The following is a 24,148-nucleotide window of genomic DNA, read 5'->3' on the forward strand; positions in this document are numbered from 1 at the left end:
GTGGATCTTAGGGAGATCTATGCGTAACTGATTCTATGAATCAGTCGCATAGATACGACGGACGGAACTCAGAGATACGACGGCGTACCAGGAGATACGCCGTCGTATCTCTATCTGAATCTGGCCCCTTGTCTCCTAAGTTACGTCGGCGTAGCGCAAATGGCCCGGCGTAACCCCGCCTAATTCAAAATAGGCAGGTAGGGGGGCGTGTTGTATGGTAATGAATTCACGATTCATTACCATACATGTAAATGAAGCACCGATCGTACGGCGCATGTTCAGTATCACGTCGCAAATACTCCTTGCTTTCGACGTGAACGTAACCTACGCCCAGCCCCATTCTGAATCGGCTTACACAAACGACGTAAACTTCGACGGCTGTCCCGACGTCCATACTTAACATTGGCTGCGCCATCTTTTTGGTGGTTTATCTTTACGCCTGAAAATGCCTTTACATAAACGGCGTATCTTACATGCGACGTGCGTACGTTTCGTGAATAGGCGTATCTTGATCATTTGCATATTCTCGGCGTAAATCGACGTACACGCCCCTAGCGGCCAGTGTAAATATGCAGCTAGGATACGACGGCTTAGGAGATTTACGTCGGTTGTATCTTAGCAACAGATAAGCGTATCTCAGATTGAGAATACGCTTATAGATACGACGGCGCCGCATTCGGACTTATCAGTAGATACGCCGTTGTAAGTCTTTGTGAACTTAGCCCCTTGTCACCTATTGAGTTTCTAACCTAAAAAAAAATAAAAAATAATCATTATACAGCCAGTAAAGTCAGAATCTGTATATTTTTTCCTGGCCGTTGGAACGCCCTGATGATGTCATATAGGATGAAACCATAGGGATAAGCTAGGACAAATTTTGCACCACACATATGTGATGTACTCGTGGCCATCTTGGAACTGGGCGTTTGGAGCTCATCTTTGTATGCTGTACACGCCTGTTTTAACTGGAACATTGTAAGTGCAATACACAGGGCTGCTGATAGGGGGGGGAGGGGACTACCAGTCCTCTTGCAGGGGGCCCAGGCACACAGGGGACCCAAACGGCAGAGGGAATCGGAGCAGCCCTGGCAATACATATTAATACATTTATTATTGAGTTAACTATGGTATGCACTCTTTGGGCTAGATTCATGCAGCATTTACGGCGGTGTATCTCCAGATCCGCCGGCGTAATTTCAAATCTGCGCCGGCGTATCGTTACGCCGATTCTCAAAGGCAGAAACGCTCCAAAAAATAGGCTTCCTCCGCCGACGTAACTTGAATGCGGCGGCGTATAATTGTGTGCAATATTACGTTGACCGCTAGGGGCGCTTCTGTTGTTTTCGGCGTAGAATATGCAAATTACCTAGATATGCCGATTCACAAACGTACGTACGGCTGGCGCAATTTATTTACGTCGTTTACGTTAGGCTTTTTCGGCGTAAGGTTGTTCCTGCTATTAGGAGGCGCAGCCAATGTTAAGTATGGACGTCGTTCCCGCTTCGAAATTTGAATTTTTTACGTCGTTTGCGAATAGGGCTGGACGTAATTTATGTTCACGTCGAAACCAATACGTCGTTGCGCCGTACTTGGGAGCAATGCACACTGGGATATGTACACGGACGGCGCATGCGCCGTCCGTACAAAACGTCAATCAGGTCAGGTCATCATAGATTTACATAAAACACGCCCCCCTCTTCCACATTTGAATTATGCGCGCTTACACCAGCCCCATTTACGATACGCCGCCGCAACTTACGGAGCAAGTGCTTTGTGAATACTGCACTAGATCCTGTAAGTTGCGTCGGCGTAAATACAATACGATGCGCCGCCGTAACTATGCGCGCCCCTACCTGAATCTAGCCCTTTGTTTTTATGTTGGATGTTGTAGAAGACCCATTGAGGCCCGGGTTCACACTATTGCGATTTGTATGCGGGTTCGCTGCAATCCCTGCTATTACAGGGCAATAGGAAACACAGATTATAGTATGTTGCATCCCTGAGGGCTGCATAAAAAGTGTCGAAGGGCTGCAGGTTGGGCACCAGGTCGGTGTCACAGCTAGGGAGAATCGCACTTTATTTTTGTTCTAGTGATCGTTGTCACCGGTAGTGAAAGGGAGGACATTTTTGAGTTGTTACCAGAATAGGCATAGAGGAGGCAAATCTTCCAATGGGGACATTTGTTCTAGTAATAAAGAAGAAGTCCAGCCTGAGCTTGTTTGGCTGGGCTTCTCCCCAGCCAGTGGCAGCAATAGTGCCTCATCATTGGTGTCAGTTGGGGGGAATAGTGTCCCAAGAGCCAGATAGAGGGCCACAGTTTGGAGACCACTGCTATACATTACCTCTTTCCTGGTGGGGTCCACTCCAGGCGGCAGCTCGTCTGGATTCTTATTTACCAGGGCATCAGCTGGGTATGTGGTGAGAACGAGAGAGCCCAAGTTTGTCTGGGCAGTGAATGAATCCAGTATGCTGCTTGAATAATCCTGAAATTTAAAACAAAAACAAGAGTTATTAATTTTTTGCCAGCACCCAACTGAATTCTAGATCATTCCTTCTAATGCAGCCATAAGGCATGAGGTGCCGTCGCCATTCTCCTGTTGCATAAAATAAAATGAAATAAAAAAAAAAAAAATGTACTTACCCTAAATAGCTGTTGCTATGCGGAAGTGCCGAATCTGCCTCTTCATCCTCCGCGGTGGATTCTCTTCCTCCTCCTACACTCGGTTTCTTCTTGTGAATGGGGCGCGCTGCATTCTGGAAACTGTGTCTATCCCAGAAAACAGCCGGCCCATTCACAAAGCGCCGCGCTGCTCGCACATGCGCAGTAGGAAACGGGCAATGAAGCCGCACGGCTTCACTGCCTGTTTCCCTTACTGTGGATGGCGGCGCCTGGAGCTGCGAGGATGGGCCTCGGCGGGGGCCGACATCGCTGGCGACTAGGACAGGTAAGTGTCCTTATTAAAAGTCAGCAGCTCCAGTGTTGTACAGCTGCTGACTTTTAATTTTTTTTTTTTTTTTACCGGACCTCTGCTTTAAAACGAAGCGATTTCGAAAATTGCTTGATTCCTCCATTAACACAGTAATTGTTGATGGGGTAATCCCGCCCATAAAGCCATTGTGTTCTTGGGGGGGGAACACAGTGATTACTGCTAGTGGCTATAATTGCCGCTAGCAAAAATCGCATGTAAATTCTGACAGGCCGGTTGTACCCAACTTGATTGATCAACTTGGGTAAATTCAGCCTGCCCATGCATGGTTTGAAGTTTAGAACCATCTATGACCCGTTTTGGCCCACATGGCTCTTTTTTACAACAAACAATCACTTTTAACGTTAATAAGCATCCATTAAGATCGGCATAAGTAAATCTTTTCTCAGTCTGTATGATGTCTGAATTTTATCTTTTGCTTAAATTTTTCTAATTGGTGCTTTTGCATTGACTCTCCAGTCATGTACTTACTGAGGAGACCCCGTCAATTGTGTCTGTGTCACCCAGTTCGGCTTTCAGTTGTTCATAAGATTTTGTGTTCTGTGAGCGATAAAGAGAAGATTGTCAGACTTTTTACAGCAGTAAGCAAGTGTTCAAATATAAAAAAAAAACACAACAGTTGGTCAGTTACATATTCAATTTTATTATTTGCTTCTCCACATGGCCACAACCCCCCTTCCCCTCAATAAAATCCATTCACCCCATTGTTGCAGCAGTCCACCCTGGGTCAGGTCAATGCCCCACTCCTGGGTCAGTGTGTGGTGCACAGGCGTCGCCCCCCATCCATGCCGCCGCCTCCCTATCCATGCGTCCGGCCCCTTTCAGAACTCCTGGTACATGAATTCCTATGGTGGGGGTGGGCAGGGGTGTGTTTTTGGAAGCACTGATTAGAGCCTGAGTCTCTAATAGGCTTCAAAATAGGGTGGGCTTGCGGTGCAGAGCATTGCGTCCAGAGCCCACCCAGGTGTGTTGCAACAGCGAATGAATATTTGTTGTTGCAACACTGTTCCTCCTCCCGGACAATCGGAAAGTGGGTCTGATACCTGCCACCAAATTAGCTGAAAGGACAGGCGATCCTATTGGATGCCTAGGAGAAGAATAAAGGAGCCTGCGCGCCGTCCATACAAGCCCGCTCCCACCAGAACCCGCAAACCGCCGCTGACTGCTGGAGCCCGCAATCCTCCAAAGCCCCCAGGAGCCCACCGTGGCCTGCTGGTATAAGTGTGGGGGGTAGGAGTGCTGAGATGCCACAGGGGGGAAAGCTGTCCTTTTTTAAACACACCAGGCTTCTGTGTTTACAAGTGACAGTGGTGAGCGGGGAGTGGGAGGCGAGAGCTAGAGGTGGCGGAACAAAGTTTCACCACGTTCCAGCTAAAAAAAAAGCCCTGGGTGCCAGGGCCACATGAAATAGGCTGGCGGGCCTAAGTAAACCTATAGGCCGCGATTCAGATACATTGTTGTATCTTTGAGCGGGCGTAGCGCATCTCATATGCGCTACGCCGACGTAACATTGAGAGGCAAGTACTGTGTTCAGAAAGCACTTGCTCCCAACGTTACGTTGGCGTAACGTAAATGGGCCGGCGTAAGCCCGCCTAATTCAAAGTAGCAAGGCAGTGGGCGTGTTGTATTGTAATGAAGCGTGACCCCATGTAAATGCATGGTCGATCGAACAGCGCATGCTCAGAATCACGTCGCAAATACTCCCTAAGATACGTCGGCTCAATGCTTTCGACGTGAACGTAACTTACGCCCAGCCCCATTCACGTACGACTTACGCAAACGATGTAAAATACGACGCTGTTCCGACGTTCATACCTTAACATGACTTACCCCTGCTTTATGAGGGGTAAACTTACGCCGGACGTAAGCCTTACGTAAACGGCGTAGCTAAATCCGACGGGCGCAAGTACTTCGTGAATCGGCGTATCTAGGTCATTTGCATATTCGACACGTAAATCTACGGAAGCGCCCCTTGCGGCCAGCGTAAATATGCACCCAAGATACGACGGCGTAGGAGACTTACGTTGGTCGTATCTTGCAAAATTCAGGCGTATCTCAGTTCCTGAATAAGCGCATAGATACGACGGCGCGCATTTGGACTTACGACGGGGTATCTGGAGATACGCCGTCGTAAGTCCTTTCTGAATCCGGGCCATAATGTACAATGCCTTCTAGAGCCTTATAGGTTTACTTTAAATGACAGGCTCTCTAGCTTAACTTTTTACTGCTGTTTTATCCTGTAGTTGGCATACTGAAAAAAAAAAAAAAAATGATAGTCGTTTTAATAAGAACTCTCAGCCCAGAGGCTAAACAGAACATTGACGACATTCTAAGGCCTCGTACACACGACAGAGTTTCTCGGCAGAATTCACCAAGAAACTCGGTCAAAACCCGGATTCTGCCGAGAAACTCTGTCGTCTGTACACTTTTGGCTCGATGGAGCCGCCGAGGAGCTCGTCGAGAAAATAGAGAACATGTTCTCTATTTTCTCGTTGTTCTATGGGAGAAGGCGGCCCGCCGAGCTCCTCGGCGGCTTCATCCCAGAACTCGACGAGGAACTCGACGTGCTTGGCACGTCGAGTTCCTCGGCCGTGTGTACGGGGCCTAAGGGATCCATCTTGGATATTACACTTGGCACCCTGAGGCTTGGTAAGTATGGCTCTGTAGGTGTGATTTACGTACCTCCCACTTGAATGGATCCCAGGCATGGAACCAGCCAGTGAAAGTGGGGGGTTCAAACCCTTGCTTCACGATGACGATGGGGGTGCTGAGGTCACGCCCTCCAGGGTGAGTCTTCAGGTATTCCTGAGCCGTTACGGCAACTTGTGCCTTCTCTGCATCATTCGCACCTCTTCCGATCCACAAGAAGACCTGATGGGCACAGATATCACAAGCAGATGTTATACCCACTTCCCAAAGCCAGTGTCTAGAAATGATTGTTGGATATGACGGAACACACAAATTCCTTTCACTTTAAAAGATTGCTCTACTATTAAAACATATTATTCCATCCTTTGTTTTGTGCTTTGACAGCTGTCATCACAGGCCATTCTCCCTGTTGTGTGGTTCTCCTATTGGCACCACCGCAGGACTAGGGTGACCACATTTCCAAACTGCCAATCAGGGACATCCTCCCCCCGCGCGCCATCCCAAAGAAAGATGATTTTTGATACTTTTTTTTTGCCAATTTTTGGAAAAACAAAAGCAAACAGTGGTCACCAGTTTAGACAGGTGGTATACATTTTCTACATATATTTTTTTTATTGCCCCCACTTGTCAGCCTCATTTTTTAATGCCCCCCCCACTTGTCCGCCTCATTTTTCATTGCCCCCCACTTGTCAGCCTCTTTTTTTCACTGCCCCCACTCGTCAGCCTCATTTTTTCACTGCCCCCCACTTGTCAACCTCTTTTTTATTGCCCCCCTACTTGTCAGCCTCATTTTTTCACTGCCCCACTTGTCAGCCTCATTTTTTCACTGCCCCCCACTTGTCAGCCTCATTTTTTTTTATTGCCCCCCCACTTGTCAGTCTCATTTTTCATTGCCCTCCACTTGTCAGCCTCATTTTTTTTTATTGTCCCCCTACTTGTCAGCCTCATTTTTTCACTGCTCCCCACTTGTCAGCCTCATTTTTTATTGCCCCCCCCAGGGCAGGGCCCCACTTTGTCAGCCTCATTTTTTACTGTACTGTCCCCAGCCCCAGTGCCCCGACTTATCATCTGACCTGCTCCAATCAGGTTCCATTTGCTCACCTTCTAATCTGGACTGGTCTGGTGAGTGGTTGAGCATCGGTCTTTGTTCCCTGGTCCAGGCTGGGGGGGGGGGCCCCCCCTTTAAGCAGTTGGTCGGCTCGAGCCGCGGGCGGGAGGAGGAGAAGAAGTCGGGCAATGCACTGCGGGAGTCGGGACAGGTAGCCGAGCTATGGATCTAAGCCAGCTAGCACTGCAGACTGCCGCCGCCCACCGGGAGGTCGCTGAAGAAAGGAGGAGTAAGGGGGAGTCAGGAGGAGACGCTCTGGCTGCTCTCTCTGGGTGCTGCTGCCTCGCTCCAAAAATCTGAGAATTTGACATCACTGGTTGCTAGACGCCAGACGGAGCCGCCCTAGCAACCAGTTTGGCAATTGTCTACTAGGGTGGCTTTGTGTCCTCATTTCATTCTGGGACACTGTATTGTCCTGGAATGAAGGTGCCCGGGACACAAATGAGAATTATGGGACAATTCCGGGACATGTGGTCACCCTACGCAGGACATGTCCTACGGTGGTGCTTTCCTCTGAGCTGCGGCGTCACTTCCGGTTTCTCTTTGCCAGTGGGAAACCGGAAGTGACGCGGCGGCGGCTCCGTGGATGGAACGCACGCCCCGAGTGACGCTTTCTTTCATCTCTTAGCCGGATTGGTAGGTTCTGAGAGAGTGCTGTGCTGTATAATCTATCTGTGCTGGGCTGTATACTCCTGACACTATGGGTGGAATACAGGGAATGGAGTGGGTGGATTCTATAAGGGGTGGGGCTTATGAGAAGTGGGATGGGTCAAAAAGGGAGGGCGGGGTCTGACACCCCCCCCCCCATCTTAAAACTTCACCAGTTGCCACTGTTGTAGACTGCACCTCTGTAACATCTCTAAAATGTACCCCCTTTTTTAAAGCGGAGGTTCACCCTAAAAACATGTATATAACATTATTATTATAAATTATAACATTACATTCTGCATACTTCCAACATGTACAGTATGCTGTTTGTTTTTTTTGCTGTACATACCGTTTTATTGCTATTTTCCACCCGTTTTCCGGGTGCTCACTCCCGCGGGAGTAGGCGTTCCTATGGAGAGGCGCAGTGTCATGTGGGACTTTGCCCAGATGATTGACGTCTTGAGAAAAACTTCCCCCCCGGCGGATAAGGCGCGTCACGAGTTTCCGAAAGTAGCCAAACTGCGAGTCGGCCCTGCCCCCAACCGTCCTCTCCGTTCCTCTCAAGACCTCCTGCTCGCTAGCTTCTTTGTCTTCTCCTCTTCCCAAGCTCATCTCCAGGATTTCTCCAGAGCCTCTCCCATCCCCTGGAACTCTCTACCCCAATCTGTCCAGCTATCTCATACTCATGGCTGCCTTTAGGCGATCCCTGAAAAAAAGCCTCTCTTCAGGTAAGCCTATCACTCCTCCAACTAATATCACTTCCATCAGCTCATCTTCCATGGTTATAACATTTTGTACCACTTGCCCCACCCCTTTAGATTGTAAGCTCTTATGAGCAGGACCTTCTTAACCCTCTTGCATTATTATATTGCAACTGTACTGACACCCTATTTATATTGCAAAGGGTTGAGTAAACTTTTGGCCCTATATAAATCCTGTACAGAGCTTTTTTTTCTCCGAAAATAGGTGCAGGAACTTAACCATGACCCCGTTCAGATTTTACAAACAGTAGAAGGGTCTTAAAGGTGCATTAAATACCTAGGGCCAGATTCACGAACAATTACGGCGGCGTAACGTATCCCCTTTATGTTACTCCGCCACAAGTTTTCATCGTAAGAGCTTGATTCACAAAGCACTTGCGTGTAAACTTGCGGGCGGCGTAGCGTAAAGCCGTCCGGCGAAAGCCCGCCTAATTCAAATGGGGCGTGTACCATTTAAATTAGGTGCGTTCCCGCGCCGAACGTTCTGCGCATGCTCCGTTAGGAAATTTCCCGCCGTGCTTTGCGCAAAATTACGGCGCCCCGACGTGTTTTTTGAACGGCGACGTGCGTTACGTCCTTTCGTATTCCCGGACGTCTTACGCCAAAAATTTTTTTTAAATTCGACGCGGGAACGACGGCCATACTTTAACATCGCTGGTCTAAATCTAAGCCATGAAATAGAAGGTGTAAGTTTGCGACGGGAAAAGCCGACTACGGACGACGTAAGAGAATGCGACGAACGCGCGTACCTTCGTGGATCGCCGTAAACAGCTAATTTGCATACCCGACGTGGAAAACGACGCAAACTCCACCCAGCGGTCGCCGAAGTATTGCATCCTAAGATCCTAAGGCGTACGAAGCCGTACGCCTGTCGGATCTTAGCCAAATGCCGTCGTATCTTGGTTTGAGAATTCAAACTAAAGATACGACGCGGCAAATGTGAAAGTATGCCGGAGTATCAGCAGATACTCCGGCGTACTTATTCTGTGAATCTGGCCCCAAGATTGCATTACATACAGAGTGCAGAGTTCAGGGGGGTTAAACACAGAGTGCAGAGCTGTCACTTGTAAACACAGAAACCGGACTTCTGTGTTTACAAGTGATTGTGGTGAGCAAAGGGTCTGAGCCAGAGGTGGTGGAACTGAGTTCCCCCAAGTTCCCCCTGAAAAAAAGCCCTGATCCTGTATAATAATAATAATAACAAAATCATTGGTAGCTAGGGGGTTATGAAGATCGCCTACAGCAGCAGATGGAAGCCATAGGTTCCCACCCCTCTCACCTGATCCCAGGCATCCAATAAGAAGACATCATCTTCAAACAAATCATCTTGGTTAAAATCTGTGATTTCATCTGCAATAAAGTTTCCTGTCTTGTTGGAGCATTCAAAGAGGCGGGGCTGAATGTCCAGGGTTTCCTCCTGCAATCTTCAAGGAGACAGAGAGTCAGAAACATGCTGCAGCTTCTCACAAATCATCATCATTTGTTCCTTTGGTTTTATATTCATTTATTGTCCCTCTGCATTCATTCAGAATTCACAAGAACATGGAAATGGACCTCCTGCACTAACTGACGATGAAGCTCCTTATACAGTATTTCTGTCTATCTAGGAGGTGCATATGGTGGCAGCATAGGCGTGCGCACAGGGTGTGCCAGGTGTGCCCAGGCACACCCTAATCACCTTGTGTAGCACAGATTTTCCCCACTGTCCTGGTTTCCCCCACATCTCTCCCGGCTTCCCTCCTCTCCTCTCTCACTGGCTGTTGCTGGGGGGGATGCTTTAGGATGAGTGAGGGAAGGAGCCGGTAAACATGTAATTCACTGGCCCCTTCCCTTTCTGAATGAACATTGTACGTGGTCGGTAGTGTGTGTTTGGGGTGCACACCCTAATGCAATAGACTGCGCACACCTGTGGGTATCAGGATCTTTTTAATAACAACTGGAAAAACTATGCCCTCCAGGGCCGTCTTTAAGGTGGGGCAAAAGGGACATCTGCCCTGGGCCCTGTCATTGTTGTGGGGCCCAAAGCAGCTGCCTCATACTTGCCAACTATCCCAGTTTAAATTCCCTTGTCCCTTGAAGTTAGTCCTGTGCTGTGTCCTGATAGCTCAGTGTGAAGTTCTGCTACTAATGCTGCCCAGCTCTGCCCTAGTGTTGTGTACAGCTGACTCACCTCCAGACCCTGTGTAAATGTAAATAACGGGAGCATTCATATATAAATAGCCAGGGCTGGCCCTACCATGGGACCCGATGGTACCATTGTACCAGGCAGCACTTTCAGGGGGGCGGCAAATTGCCGCCCGCACGCCATCCCATTCCGCCAGCTCCGCTCTCCGCTCCACTGTGGGGTTAATTGCAGCCCGACCGCTCCTCCCGTTCCGCTCTCCGCTCCACTGTGGGGCTAATTGCATGAATAGAGCCATAACAGGTCCTCTTTATACTCCTATACATGTATAGAGCCATGATATGTCCACTTTAGTTATATCATGATATAAAATAATGGATGTGGGGGCATTTTGGTGGGCGTAATTTTTTTTGGGGGGGCAGCGTTTCATTCTTGGTACCAGGCAGCACAATGTCTTGGGCCGGCACTGCAGAGGGATTCATATGTAAATAGCTGAGGTCGGCATTCATATCTATATCATGCCCCTCTGCAGTGAAGAGATGATGTGCTGTAACCTCTAGCAACCAATCAGTGAGCAGTATTACTGTACAGTAATCTCTAGCAACCAATCAACAAGAAGAAATCATGTGCTGTAACCTCTAGCAACTAATCAGTGAGCCGTAATGTGTGCTGTAACCTCTAGCAACCAGTCAGTAAGTGGTAATGATATGCTGTAACCTCTGGCAACCAATCGCAATCACTGCCTGATCTGATTGTTTGCCCAGGGTCCAATCAACACTAAAGACGGCCCTGATGCCCTCAAGACTTTTTGTTGGAGATACTCGAATCATCAAAATCTGTCTAGAACAGGGGCCTTCAAACTTCCCAAACAAAGGGCCAGTTTACTCTCCTTCAGGCTTTAGGGGGCGGCGCGGACTGTGACCAGTGGGAGTAGAAAATCCCCCGATGTCAGTGGTTATAAAAAATGTCCCATCATAGAGTTTAGCAGGAGGGATAATGTCTCAGTGTTGGTATGAGTGGAAGAAATAGTGTCCCATCATTGGTGTCAGTGGGAGGAATAGTGTCCCATCATTGGTGTCAGTGGGAGGAATAGTGTCCCATCATTGGTGTCAGTGGGAGGAATAGTGTCCCATCATTGATGTCAGTGGGAGGAATAGTGTCCCATCATTGATGTCAGTGGGAGGAATAGTGTCCCATCATTGATGTCAGTGGGAGGAATAGTTTTCCATCATTAATGTTAGTGGGAGGAATAGTGTCCCATCATTGATGTCAGTGGGAAGAATAGTGTCCCATCATTGGTGTCAGTGGGAGGAATAGTGTCCCATCATTGATGTCAGTGGGAAGAATAGTGTCCCATCATTGGTGTCAGTGGGAGGAATAGTGTCCCATCATTGATGTCAGTGGGAAGAATAGTGTCCCATCATTGATGTCAGTGGGAGGAATAGTGTCCCATCATTGGTGTCAGTGGGAGGAATGGTGCCCAATCATTGGTGTCAGTGGGAGGAAGAGTGTCCCATCATTGATGTTAGCAGGAGGAATGGTGCCCCATCATTGGTGTCAGTGGGAGGAATAGTGCCACATCATTTGTGTCAGTTGGAGAAAAAGTGACCCAGGGGCTGGATAAAGACAAGCAAATGGCCGCATCTGGCCCCCAGGCCACAGTTTGGAGAACACTGGTCTAGAATATAGTTTATGGTCACTCATCAGCTGTGCCTCATACACTAGCCAGGGGGTCAGATACTTACCTTTTGGTGTTGGCATACTGACATTTGCCTCCCAATGCCAACCAGAACTCCGATGGTTCCTGGCCTTCAGCCACGACCACCTTCTCCCCCCTGGAGATCAGGTCAGCTACATTCTTAGCCATGTCTCTCTCATCACCGCTGCAGCCCTGCAAGAGATAAAACATCAATTCAAATGTATTATTATTATTATTATTATTATACACCATTTATACAGCGCCAACAGTTTCCGTAAATGTAGTGCCTTCAGTCATGTAAGTCTCTGAGCGATCGTCAGAAAGGCCATCAAGCACAGTTACAGGCAACATGAGATCATAAGTCACGTTTTGGGTTACCTTTATTATTTATTTATTTTAAATTGTTTATAAAAAACATATATATATATATTGGAATCACAGAGCTTCATGGGAACAGTCACAGTACTGTTTTCAGACTCTCGCTAATTGAGGTCGCATCTAACCAGATTAGATATCGTGTAGCCTGGTCTTCACCCTTTCAGCTGATATGAGTAGGGTTGCCACCAGTGGTGTAACGTGGGTTGTCAGCGCCCGGGGCAGGGCAAGAGATTTGCGCCCCCTAACCCGTGGATTTTTAGCACTCTCTGAGTCCCTTTCACTAGTACAATAGTATCGACCTACCTGATCACTATGCTAACCTACCTGATTCCTACACTGACCACTAAACTGACCTACTTAATTCCTACACTGACCACTAAACTGACCTACCTGATTCCTACACTGACCACTAAACTGACCTATCTGATTGCTATACTGACCACTACACTGACCTACCTGATTCCTACACTGACCACTAAACTGACCTATCTGATTGCTATACTGACCACTACACTGACCTACCTGATTCCTACACTGACCACTAAACTGACCTATCTGATTGCTATACTGACCACTACACTGACCTACCTGATTCCTACACTGACCACTAAACTGAACTATCTGATTGCTATACTGAACACTACACTGACCTACCTGATTGCCAGGGCCGATCCTAGGCAGGGTGCACGGGGTGCTCCGCACCCAGGCGCCGCAGAGGTGGGGGCGCCGAAGCTCCAAAGTGCTGGCCTCTCTCCTCCTGTGTCCAGAGGCGGAGCTCATGTAGTGGGTGCTGCGGTTCTCCATCCCGCTTGCTCTCTCCGCTGGCAACTGACAAGAGCGCATACCTCCCACTGTCCCCGAAATCTGGGCTGGATACCACAGCGGAGCCTAGTACTGGAACACGTTCCGGCACTAGGCTCCACTAATTAATTCTGTCCGGTGTGCATGGAGCAGTCTCCTGTCTGCCCCGCCCCCTCTGCGTGTGTCGGCTCTTCTCCCATAGGCAATGTGATGAGAGGCTTCTGGGTTGGCCAGAGCTGCTGCCAATCATCCCGTGCACCCAGTGCCACCCTCCAAGTAACCAAAGATGCCACGTATGCCCTTCGCCCCCTGTAATGTGCTTCTGCTCCCAGCGCACCGAGCTACAGGGATCTATTGGAAAAGTACTGATCTATGGGGACACCTGATGTGGGGGACTGTGGGGGGGCTCAGATGGGGGACACCTGCTGTGGGGGGCTCTGATGGGGAACACCTGCTGGGGGGCTCTGATGGGGGACACCTGCTGTGGGGGGCTCTGATGGGGGACACCTGCTGGGGGGCTCTGATGGGGGACACCTGCTGTGGGGGGCTCTGATGGGGGACACCTGCTGTGGGGGGCTCTGATGGGGGACACCTGCTGGGGGGGACTCTGATGGGGGACACTAATGAAGACTTCTTAGGGGAGCATCTCTGTGTTTCAGTCGTAGCCATAGAAACAATTGTAAAGGGGAGGAGTTAGTAAGATGACCAGAAATATTTCTGCACCCAGGCGTCTGTGACCCTAGGATTGGCCCTGCTGATTGCTATACTGACCACTAAACTGACCTATCTGATTGCTTTACTGACCACTACACTGACCTACCTGGTTCCTACACTGACCACTAAACTGACCTGTCTGATCGCCCCCTGTCCCCCCCCCCCCCCACGCTACGCCACTGGTTGCCACCTGTTCTTCAAGCCAAACCCAAACCCGAACACTTTAGCGGCACATGGCAAAAAAATTTAAGGGGGGAACGCGGTGGACTCTGATGTAAAGGAGAACTCTTTTGGAAGAAGGTTTCTGCTCACCAAACCTCCCACTTACAGAGTTTACAGCAATCCCCCCTACATCAAAGTCCACAGAGCACCCCTTACATCTGAGTCCCTCTTAGCTTGGAGGCAGGAGAGCGAGGGGAGGGAGGGGGAAGACTTCAGACAGACATTGGATGGTGAGCTCACTCACCCGAGGATAGAGGCTCAGGCATCGACACCTTTCATCCACAATGTATTTGCTGGTTCCTGAGCTTCAAATGGGTGGGCAGACAGAGGAGTAGGGGTGGGAGGAGGAGAAGGAGCAGATCAAACCCTTCCTCCTCTCCGTGTATGGGGATGGGGACTGTGCGCACTCCTATGCATGGTTGTGGTACTTGGTTACTTGGGGAGCCACAGTCCATTATGAATATTGTATCCGAGTTTCAGATAGTCTGAAACTAGAATGACCACGTGTCCCAGATTGCCCGGGACAGTCCCGCATTTTGCAGGTTTGTCCCGGGCACCTTCATTCCAGCACAATACAGTGTCCCGGAATGAAACTGACACAGCCACCCCCTGTGCCAATCTGATGCCCCCAAAAAAGGCCGCCACATCACCGCTTTACCTGCTGACAGTACTTGTCCTGGCCGGGAATGCCTGGAGGAGCACAATCCCCGCCCCCTGCTTGTGATTGGAGAAATCATAAATCCCCCCTCTTGTGTTCAATCACTGTGCTGTGATTTGTTACAGCACAAGCTGATTTTTGGGAAGAGGGGGTGTCCCTGAATGGTAGTTTGGAAATGTGGTCACCCTATGTGAAACCCGGACACACGATTTAAAAAACCCGAACAGTCCGGGTGAATCCCGGACAGGTGGCAACCCTAGATATGAGTGACCCTACCAGGAACAGGAGGATCCAGCCAGCACAGCTTTCCAGGTTGTTTTCCTTACCTTTCCACACCAGATATAACAGGCTCCCTTTGTCTTCAGCACAAACACATCATTAGAGTTGAGGGACGAGGCCCGCACGGGTACTTCAAAAGCCTTGGTGTTGTACTCATTGGTTCCATATACATGAAAGAGCCTGATCTCAGGGGGGGTCTCATCACTGTCTGCTCGGGAGGTACCACCCTGCGTGAGGAAAATATATTTTGTCATCCTGTATTTATTAAAAGCAAAACTCCAAATTCACAAATACTTGTATGTTTAACTGCTTCAATACCCGCCCATTGTCAAATCACGTCCACAGGAGGGATCTTCCGTCCTGGGTCCTGGGCTTCCTGGCCGCCTAGGGGGCACGCCCGCGGCATCGCTCGGGACTCAGTGCGCGTGCCCGGTGGCCGCGATGTGGATCTGTGTGTGTGTAAACACACTGGGCCAGATTCAGAGAGAGATACGACGGCGTATCTCCTGATCCGCCGTCGTATCTCTGAGATCCGACGGTCGGATCTATGCGACTGATTCATAAGAATCAGTTCCGCATAGATCTCCCTTAGATCCGACTGGTGTAAGTGCCTTACACCAGTCGGATCTTAGGCTGCAATCTACCGCCGGCCGCTAGGTGTCGTCGCGTTTTTTTTTACGCGTCGGATATGCAAATGAGGATAACCACCGATTCAAGACCGAACGCCCGCCCGTCGTTTTTTTTTTACGTCGTTTGCGTTCGGCTTTTTCCGGCGGATAGTTACCCCTGCTATATGAGGGGTAGCTAATGTTAAGTATGGCCGTCCTTCCCGCGCCGAGATTCAAATTTTTACGTCGTTTGCGTAAGTCGATCGGGAATACGGATGGCAGGAATTTACGTAGCCGCCGAAAACAATGACGTCCTAGCGACGTCATTTGGAGCATGCGCACTGGGAAATTTTGCCGGCGGCGCATGCGCAGTTAAATTGGTGCGGGAACGCGCCTGATTTAAATTGTACACTCCCCCTAGCCGCGGAATTTGAATTCCGCCGGGGGAGTTACGATCCGACAGTGCAGTTTTCGAGGTAAGTGCTTTGTGAATACTGCACTGGCCTCGCTAAATTGCACCGGCGGATCGTAAATCACATAGATTACGCGGATCTAAAGATCCGCTAATCTATGTGAATCTAGCCCACAGATCCACATCCTGTCAGAGGTGAGGAGACCGATGTGTGTTCCCAGTACAGAGGAACACCGATCGGTCTCCTCCCCTTGTGAGTCCCCTCCCCCTACATTTAGAAGCACTCCCTAGGATACAAATTTAACCCCTTCAGCACCCCCTAGTGTTAACCCCTTACCTGCCAGTCACATTTACACAGTAATCAGTGCAGTTTTATAGTACTGATCGCTGTATAAATGTGAATGGTCCCAAAAATGTGTCAAAAGTGTCCGATATGTCCGCCGCAATGTCACGGTCACAATAAAAATCAAAGATCGCCAACATTACTAATAATAAAAAATAAAAAAAAATTTAATAAAACTATCCCCAATTTTGTAGAAGTTATAACCTTTGCGCAAACCATTCAATATACGCTTATTGCGATAATTTTTTGACCAAAAATATGTAGAAGAATATGTATCGGCCTAAATTGAGGGAAAAAAATATGTATTTTTTTTCAATTTTTTTTTTAATATTTAATAAATCAAAAAGTAAAAAATATTGGCCCGGATTCAGAAAGGAGATACGACGGCGTATCTTCGGATACGCCGTCGTAACTCTGAGTTGTGTTGTCGTATCTATGCGCCTGATTCATAGAATCAGTTACGCATAGATTTCCCTAAGATCCGACCGGCGTAAGTGTCTTACACCGTCGTATCTTAGGCTGCATATTTACGATGGCCGCTAGGTGGCGCTTCCGTATATTTACGCAATTAATATGCTAATTAGGTAGATACGCCGTAACTTAGGGCGCAAGTTCTTTCTGAATACGGAACTTGCGCGCTATTTTCCAGCGGCGGAACGTATCTGAGATACGTTACGCCCGCCAAAAGATACACCAATGTATCTGAATCCGGGCCACTGTGTTTTTTTCAAAATTGGCGCTCTACTTTTGTTTATAGCGCAAAAAGTAAAAACCACAGAGGTGATCAAATACCACCAAAAGAAAGCTCTATTTGTGGGAAAAAAAGGACGCCAATTTTGTTTGGGAGCCACGTCACATGACCGCGCAATCGTCATTCAAAGTGCGACAGCGCCTGAAAACTAAAAATTGGTCTGGGAAGGAAGGGGGTGAAAATGCCCGGTATGGAAGTGGTTAAACTTAAATTTAGACAAAATTGAGAATGACATTCTGTATGTTGCAGTCTGTCTCTGCGTTAGCACAATGATTCTTATTTTTATATCCCCTGTAACATAAATTTAGGGGTGTATTTATTTAAAAAAGAAAAAAAAAATGTGCATAGCTATAGCTGTATGTCCACAGAAACTGCTTGCAAATTTGTAATGTGCAAAAATCGAATGTTCTCATGCTTTAGATCAGTGGTCTCAAAGTACCGGCCCGCGGGCCATTTGCGGCCCGCGGACCAGTTATAAATGGCCCCCAGGCAGGGTGGAAGTGAGGGGAGCAAAAAAATAAATAAAAAAAAAAAAAAAAATTTTTTTTTTTTTTTTTTTTTTGAGCTGGCCCCATCTGGTGGTGGCCGTTGGTATTACAAGTTAAGCATTACAAGTTAAACAGCAATTCTAATGTCATTTTACACTATTTTCACTGCCATATTCTTCCCTCTAATTAGAACCCCCAAACATTATATATATTTTTTATCCTAACACCCTAGAGAATAAAATAGCGATCGTTGCAATACTTTCTGTTTCGCCGTATTTGCGCAGCGGTCTTACAAGCGCACTTTTTTGGGAAAAAATTACACTTTTTTTAATTAAAAAATAAGACAACAGAAAAGTTATCCCCATTTTTTTTAATATTATGAAAGATAATGTTACGCCGAGTAAATTCATACCCAACATGTCACGCTTCAAAATTGTGTCCGCTTGTGGAATGCCGAAAAAAACTTTTTTACCCTTTAAAATCTTCATAGGCGACGTTTAAAAAAATCTACAGGTTGCATGTTTTAAGTTACAGAGGAGCTAGAATTATTGCTCTCACTCTACCAATCGCGGCGATACCTCACATGTGTGGTTTGAACACCGTTTACATATGCGGGCGCTGCTCACGTATGTGTTCGCTTCTGCGCGCAAGCTCGTCGGGACAGGGTGCGTTTTCTGGCTCCTAACTTTTTTAGCTGGCTCCGAGATTCCAAGCAAATTTGTCAAACCCTGACTTACACCAGTGCTGGTGGTAATAATGCGCTCGCTGACACCAGTGCTGGTGGTAGTAATGCGCTCGCTGACACCAGTGCTGGGGGTTAATAATGTGTTCGCTGACACCAGTTCTGTTGTTTTTGAAGTTTGAAAGTTTGCATGCGGCCCCTCATGGCATATGAAAACTTGTCTTGTGGCCCTCAGGTAATTTGAGTTTGAGACCCCTGCTTTAGATCAAATGTGTGAATGCGGAAAAATTCCACATTAAGACCACTAGATGGAGCTGAGGAGCATCCTTCTTTCCTATGATAGTCAGCGCCATCTAGTGGGCATAACACGCATTCTCGATCTGTGGAAAACTTAAAATTTTGCCCTATTCGCACAGAATAAATTTACATTGCGGTTTTGCTGGATAAAGGTGTATAGAATTTTTTATCTTTTTAGCAATTTTTTTTTTTCAAATGCGAATTTAGCTGTTTGTCTGTCGTCCCAGTCGCATGGTTATTATTTTTTTTTTCTAACACAGTGATAAGAAAAACATATTGTTATTGGCTGAATCAGAAGTCTGAAGACCGTTTTACTTAATTTCCCAGCATGCCTCTTACCTCGTACACCACCATCTTCCCTTTAAATATAGCCATAAGGTGGGGGGGTTCTTTGCCCATGGTCACGCGCACTTGAACAGGCTCCCCTCCATATTGCTGGTCCAGGATCACAGACTGGTAGGCTGATGAGGCAATTTCATCTTGACTGGCATGGCGACCCTGTGAAAGGTATGTATATACATGGCGGGTAAGTGTGCTCCCAATTTACCAAACAGAAGAAGTGGAATACTATATTACATTTTTTTTTAAAAAAGCTTAGGCCCGGATTCACGTAGAAGCGCGTATCTTTGTGCGGGCGTAACGTATCCTATTTACGTTACGCCTCCGCAACTTTGCCGTATTCTCAAACCAAAGTTGCGGCGGCGTAGCGTAAATAGGCCCGGCGTAAGCCCGCCTAATTCAAATGTGGTAGATGTGGGCGTGTGTTATGTAAATTTAATGCGACCCCGCGTAAATGACGCTTTTTACGAACGGCGCATGCGCCGTCCGTGAAAGTATCCCAGTGCGCATGCTCCAAATTAACCTGCAAGAAGCCAATGCTTTCGACGTGAACGTAAATGACGCCCAGCCCTATTCGCGAACGACTTACGCAAACGATGTAAAATTTTCAAAATCTAACGCGGGAACGACGTCCATACTTAACATTGGTACGCCTCATATAGCAGGGGTAACTTTACGCCGGGAAAAGCCTAACGTAAACGGCGTATCTGTACTGCGTCGGCCGGGCGTACGTTCGTGAATTGGCGTATCTAGCTGATTTACATATTTCTAGGAGTAAATCAGCGTACACGCCCCTATCGGCCAGCGTAAATATGCAGTTAAGATCCGACGGCGTAAGAGACTTACGCCGGTCGGATCTAGTACAAATCTATGCGTAACTGATTCTACGAATCAGGTGCAAAGATACGACGGCTCGGACTCAGAGATACGACGGCGTATCTGGAGATACGCCGGCGTAACTCGTACGAGAATCCGGGCCTTAAAGTGTATATAAAGCCTAAAAAATGTATTTTCAGTATTCAAGCCACCATGTCAGTATATCATTTTCTTAAAGGGACACTGTCATCAGGGATTGAAGCGGGGGAACGCGGGGAAACGCAGTTCCAACACCTTCAGCACTGAATATATGCAATGGCAATGGTGCCGGGGTATGATGGAGGGTCTACTGATGCTGGCTGCTGGGGTATCTATTGTTGCTGGAGGGGATCTATTTTTGTGTGGTAATCTATTGTTGCTGGTGGAGGATCTTTTGTTACTGGGGGGGGGGGGGGGGTAAATTGTTGCTGGAAGGGATTTATAGGTAGATTCACAAAGAGTTAGGCCGGCTTATCAGTAGATAAGCCGACCTAACTCCGAATCTACGCCGCCATATGTTTAAGCGTATGCTCAAACAGAGATACGCTTAAACAAAGCTAAGGTAGGCCGGCTTGCGCCGTTCTATCTTAGCTTGCAATGTTTCTGTTGGCCGCTAGGTGGCGCTTCCATTGCGGCCGGCGTAGATTATGTAAATGAGCTTGTACGCCGCTTCCCGAACGTATGCCAGCCCGCCGCAGTCGAATTACGTCGTTTCCGTAAGGCCTTAGGCGGCCTAAAGTTATTCCACCTATGTGGTGGATTAACAATGTTAAAGTATGGCCGCCGTTCCCGCCGCGAGGTTCGAATTTTTTACGTTGTTTGCGTAAGTCGTCCGCGAATAGGGAGTTACGTCGTTTACGTCCGCGTCGAAATCAATAGGCCCGTACGGCGTACTTAGCCGCAATGCGCACTGGGGAATGTAGGTGCCCGGGGGCATGCGCAGTAGCAAAAAACGTCAAAAAACGTGAGGTCAAGCCTCATTTTCATACAACACGCCCCCCTCCAACCAATTTGAATCAGGCGCCCTTACGCCCGCTCGTTTGAGGCTACGCCGCCGTAGATTAGCAGGTAAGTAGATTGAAAATCACTACTAGCCTAACTAATTTACGGCGGTGTAGCCTAAACAGGCTAGGCTACGCCGCCCTAAAGATAATCCTATGTACCTGAATCTACCTATTACTGTTTAAAGAGGGATCTACTGTTGCTGGCTGCAGGAGAGTCTATTGATGCTGGCTGCTGGGAGATCTGTTGTTGATGCTGGGGGTTTATTGTTGCTGGGGGGGGGGGGGCTTTATTGCTTGTTATTATTACCAAATTCCTTACAAATTACTTAGCACTACAAAATAATATTTGGCTCTATATTCTCTAAAAGGGGCTGTACTGGGAGTTGGGTAGTGGGTGGAACCAATGTTGCAGGAAAGACATTTGCACCATGTATGGCCGGCCTAAAGCCCCCATACACACTATTAGATTTTCTGCAGATTTTTGTCTTCAGATTTACCAAAATCCTATATAGGGGTACCTCGGATTGCGAGTAACGCGGCTAACGCGCACTGTATTTTGAAAAATCCTTACTCGGTTTGCGAGTGTTGTCTCGTAAAACGAGCAGGATTCAGGCCGAAGTGATGTGCAAGTGATGTGATTTGGCCTGGTGCCGGAGCCGAGCGGAGCCGTTAAGAGCTGCTCAGAAATGCTCGGAAAGACCCGGAAATACCCCGTTCCCGAGCCTTTCCGAGGTTTGCCGAGGTGTCCTCGGGCCTTTCCAGCTGTTTCCGAGGCTCTCCGGCGCCCCACACCCCCGCCTCTGGCCGCATTCGGTATTGCATGCCATTGAAGTCAATGCGGAATTAATTATTTTCGTTTCCATTGACTTCAATGGGGAAACTCGCTTTGATATGCGAGTACTTTGGATTACGAGCATTCTCCCGGAACGGATTATACTCGTAATCCTAGGTTCCACTGTAATATGAGGTCAAACCTTAAGACTTTCGATTGGTATGCGATCAGGCAACCCCTTTCACTACATGGTTTTGGTAAATCTGAAGACAAAAATCTGCAGAAAATCCAATAGTGTGTATGGGGTCTAAGAGTTAATTCCCTGCACTTCTGCCCCTTGCTATCCACAGCTCTGGTCCCTAGTAGTGTTGCTCACGAATATTCGTATTGCGAATATTCGGCTCGAATATGGCATATTCGAGTATTCGCGATATATTTCGAATTTCGCGGTGAATATTCGCTATTCCGAATATTCTAATTTTTTCAATTTTATTTTTAGAACAGATCACATCCTAGAGATCTCCATCGACGTCTAAAAGCATTGCTGGTATGATTAGAGACCCTGGGCCGAGTAGCTGAAGTAATCATTTTATCTTGCCGAAAAATCGCAATGCGATTATTCGGCAATCGGAATATCGCGCGATTATTTTCTCCGCCCTTCTTTTGCATCAGAGCCAATCAGAGTGCTCCTACCGCAGTTGTCGAAATTCCGCAATAAATATCGCATTCGCATTTTGCGAAATTTCGATAAAATATCACGAATATTCTGAGCCAATCAGAGGGCTCCTACCGCAGTTGTCGAAATTCCGCAATAAATATCGCATTCGCATTTTGCGAAATTTCGATAAAATATCACGAATATTCTGAGCCAATCAGAGTGCTCCTGCCGCAGTTGTCGAAATTTCGCAATTATTTTCGCATTCGCAATAGCGAAATTTCGCAAACATTTCATTTCGATAAAATATCACGAATATTCGAATTTAGCGAATATTTCTCGAATATTCGGCTATATATTCGTGATATATCGCGAAATCGAATATGGCGTATTCTGCTCAACACTAGTCCCTAGTAGTGTACAGACAATCTTACCAGCTCTCCTTTTGTTTGTCTTTGATGTAATGTTAGATGCGATGTTAGGTGCGTCCATAGATGGCGCAGGAGCGCCGCCCCCTCTCTCCTGCACCACCACTGAAAACAATACATAGATTCATGCATTGCATGAATCTATGTATTGTCGCCGCTGCCGCCCACTATTCAGATGGCCGGCCCCCTGGCGAGCACCAACTATCTGAATAACGGCAGCTGGCTGACTGTTGAAGTGTCTATCAGAGCCAGCGGGCTGTAATCGGCTTCCAAATAGTTAACCAGGAGACGCACGAGGTGTGCGTTCCCTGGTTAACACTGACACGCATTTCAGCCAATCAGGTTCACCGGATCTGGTTACCGGTAACCTGATTGGCTGAAGCAACATCAAGGGCGGGCGAAGACATCGAGGGATCGTGGAGGAGGATCCGAGGATGGCTGACCAAGAAAGGTAAGTGCCAGGCAGGGGGGGCAATCTGGCGGTATTTTGGGGCAATCTGGCGGCATTTTAGGGGCAAATTGGCAGCAATTGATGGGCACAGTGGCGACAATGGCATTGCAGAGTGGCTGCGTTTGGCATGGCACAGTGGCGACAATTGATGCGCACAGTGGCGACAGTGGCATGGCACAGTGGCTACGTTCGGCATGGCACAGTGGCGACAATTGATGGGCACAGTGGCGGCAATGACATGGCACAGTGGCTGCGTTTGGCATGGCACAGTGGCAACAATTGATGGGCACAGTGGCGACAATGGCATGGCACAGTGGCTACGTTTGGCATGGCACAGTGGCGACAATTGAGGGCACAGTGGCGACAATTAATGGGCACAGTGGCGACAATGGCATGGCACAGTGGTGACAATTGATGGCATGGCACAGTGGCGACAGTTGATGGGCACAGTGGCGACAATTGATGGGCACAGTGGCGACAATTGATGGCACAGTGGCTGCGTTTGATGGGCACAGTGGCTGCGTTTGATGGGCACAGTGACTGTGTTTGATGGGCACAGTGGCGGCAATTGATGGGCACAGTGAGGCTGCAATTAATGGTTTGGTTTTTTTCGTTTGTTTGCGCACCAGCCGCCACTGTATACTTCACGTTAGGATCAATTACACAAGTTGACATTGCCAGAGAGAGGTCACGGGAGAGCCCTATCAATATTTTGCTATGGGGTCCTATGAAATAATGTAGAAATCTTTTGGATTAGAGTAATTATCTTTAGATTATGATTGACACATCCTAAGCTTCATCTGTCTCGTAGCTCCTCCCTTGGCTCACCTGCCAGACGTAGAGGATGTAATGGTACTTGGTACTGACGAGATACTTGTACAGAATGAGGTAACAGTCTCCACCGTAGAAATGTCCCAACCATTGTTTCTCTACTGGTACCAGTTCCAAATTCTCAATTCTCCAGACCTGTGGGATCAGAACACAGAATGTCAGCGCAGGGCCAAAGCAAAGACCAACCAAAGGAGCAAGAGATATGA

General features: G+C 47.9%; 1 protein-coding gene across 2 annotated transcripts in view; it reads right to left on the reverse strand.

The window, feature by feature from the left end:
- The window catches only part of VIL1 (villin 1), an 81,577-nt gene that overhangs the window by 988 nt on the left and 56,441 nt on the right, over positions 1–24,148 (reverse strand). For both annotated transcript variants that reach the window (XM_040358185.1, XM_040358186.1), the window contains exons 12-19: positions 23,940–24,077; positions 18,947–19,105; positions 15,074–15,253; positions 12,021–12,166; positions 9,433–9,577; positions 5,670–5,858; positions 3,459–3,527; positions 2,343–2,483 (exon numbers count right to left, since the gene is read on the reverse strand). In XM_040358185.1, coding sequence (XP_040214119.1) covers positions 2,343–2,483; positions 3,459–3,527; positions 5,670–5,858; positions 9,433–9,577; positions 12,021–12,166; positions 15,074–15,253; positions 18,947–19,105; positions 23,940–24,077 — 1,167 coding nt within the window. The remainder of the gene's footprint in view (positions 1–2,342; positions 2,484–3,458; positions 3,528–5,669; positions 5,859–9,432; positions 9,578–12,020; positions 12,167–15,073; positions 15,254–18,946; positions 19,106–23,939; positions 24,078–24,148) is intronic.

The sequence above is a fragment of the Rana temporaria genome, chromosome 6 (assembly GCF_905171775.1).
Source record: "Rana temporaria chromosome 6, aRanTem1.1, whole genome shotgun sequence".
Classification (NCBI taxonomy): Eukaryota; Metazoa; Chordata; class Amphibia; order Anura; family Ranidae; genus Rana; species Rana temporaria.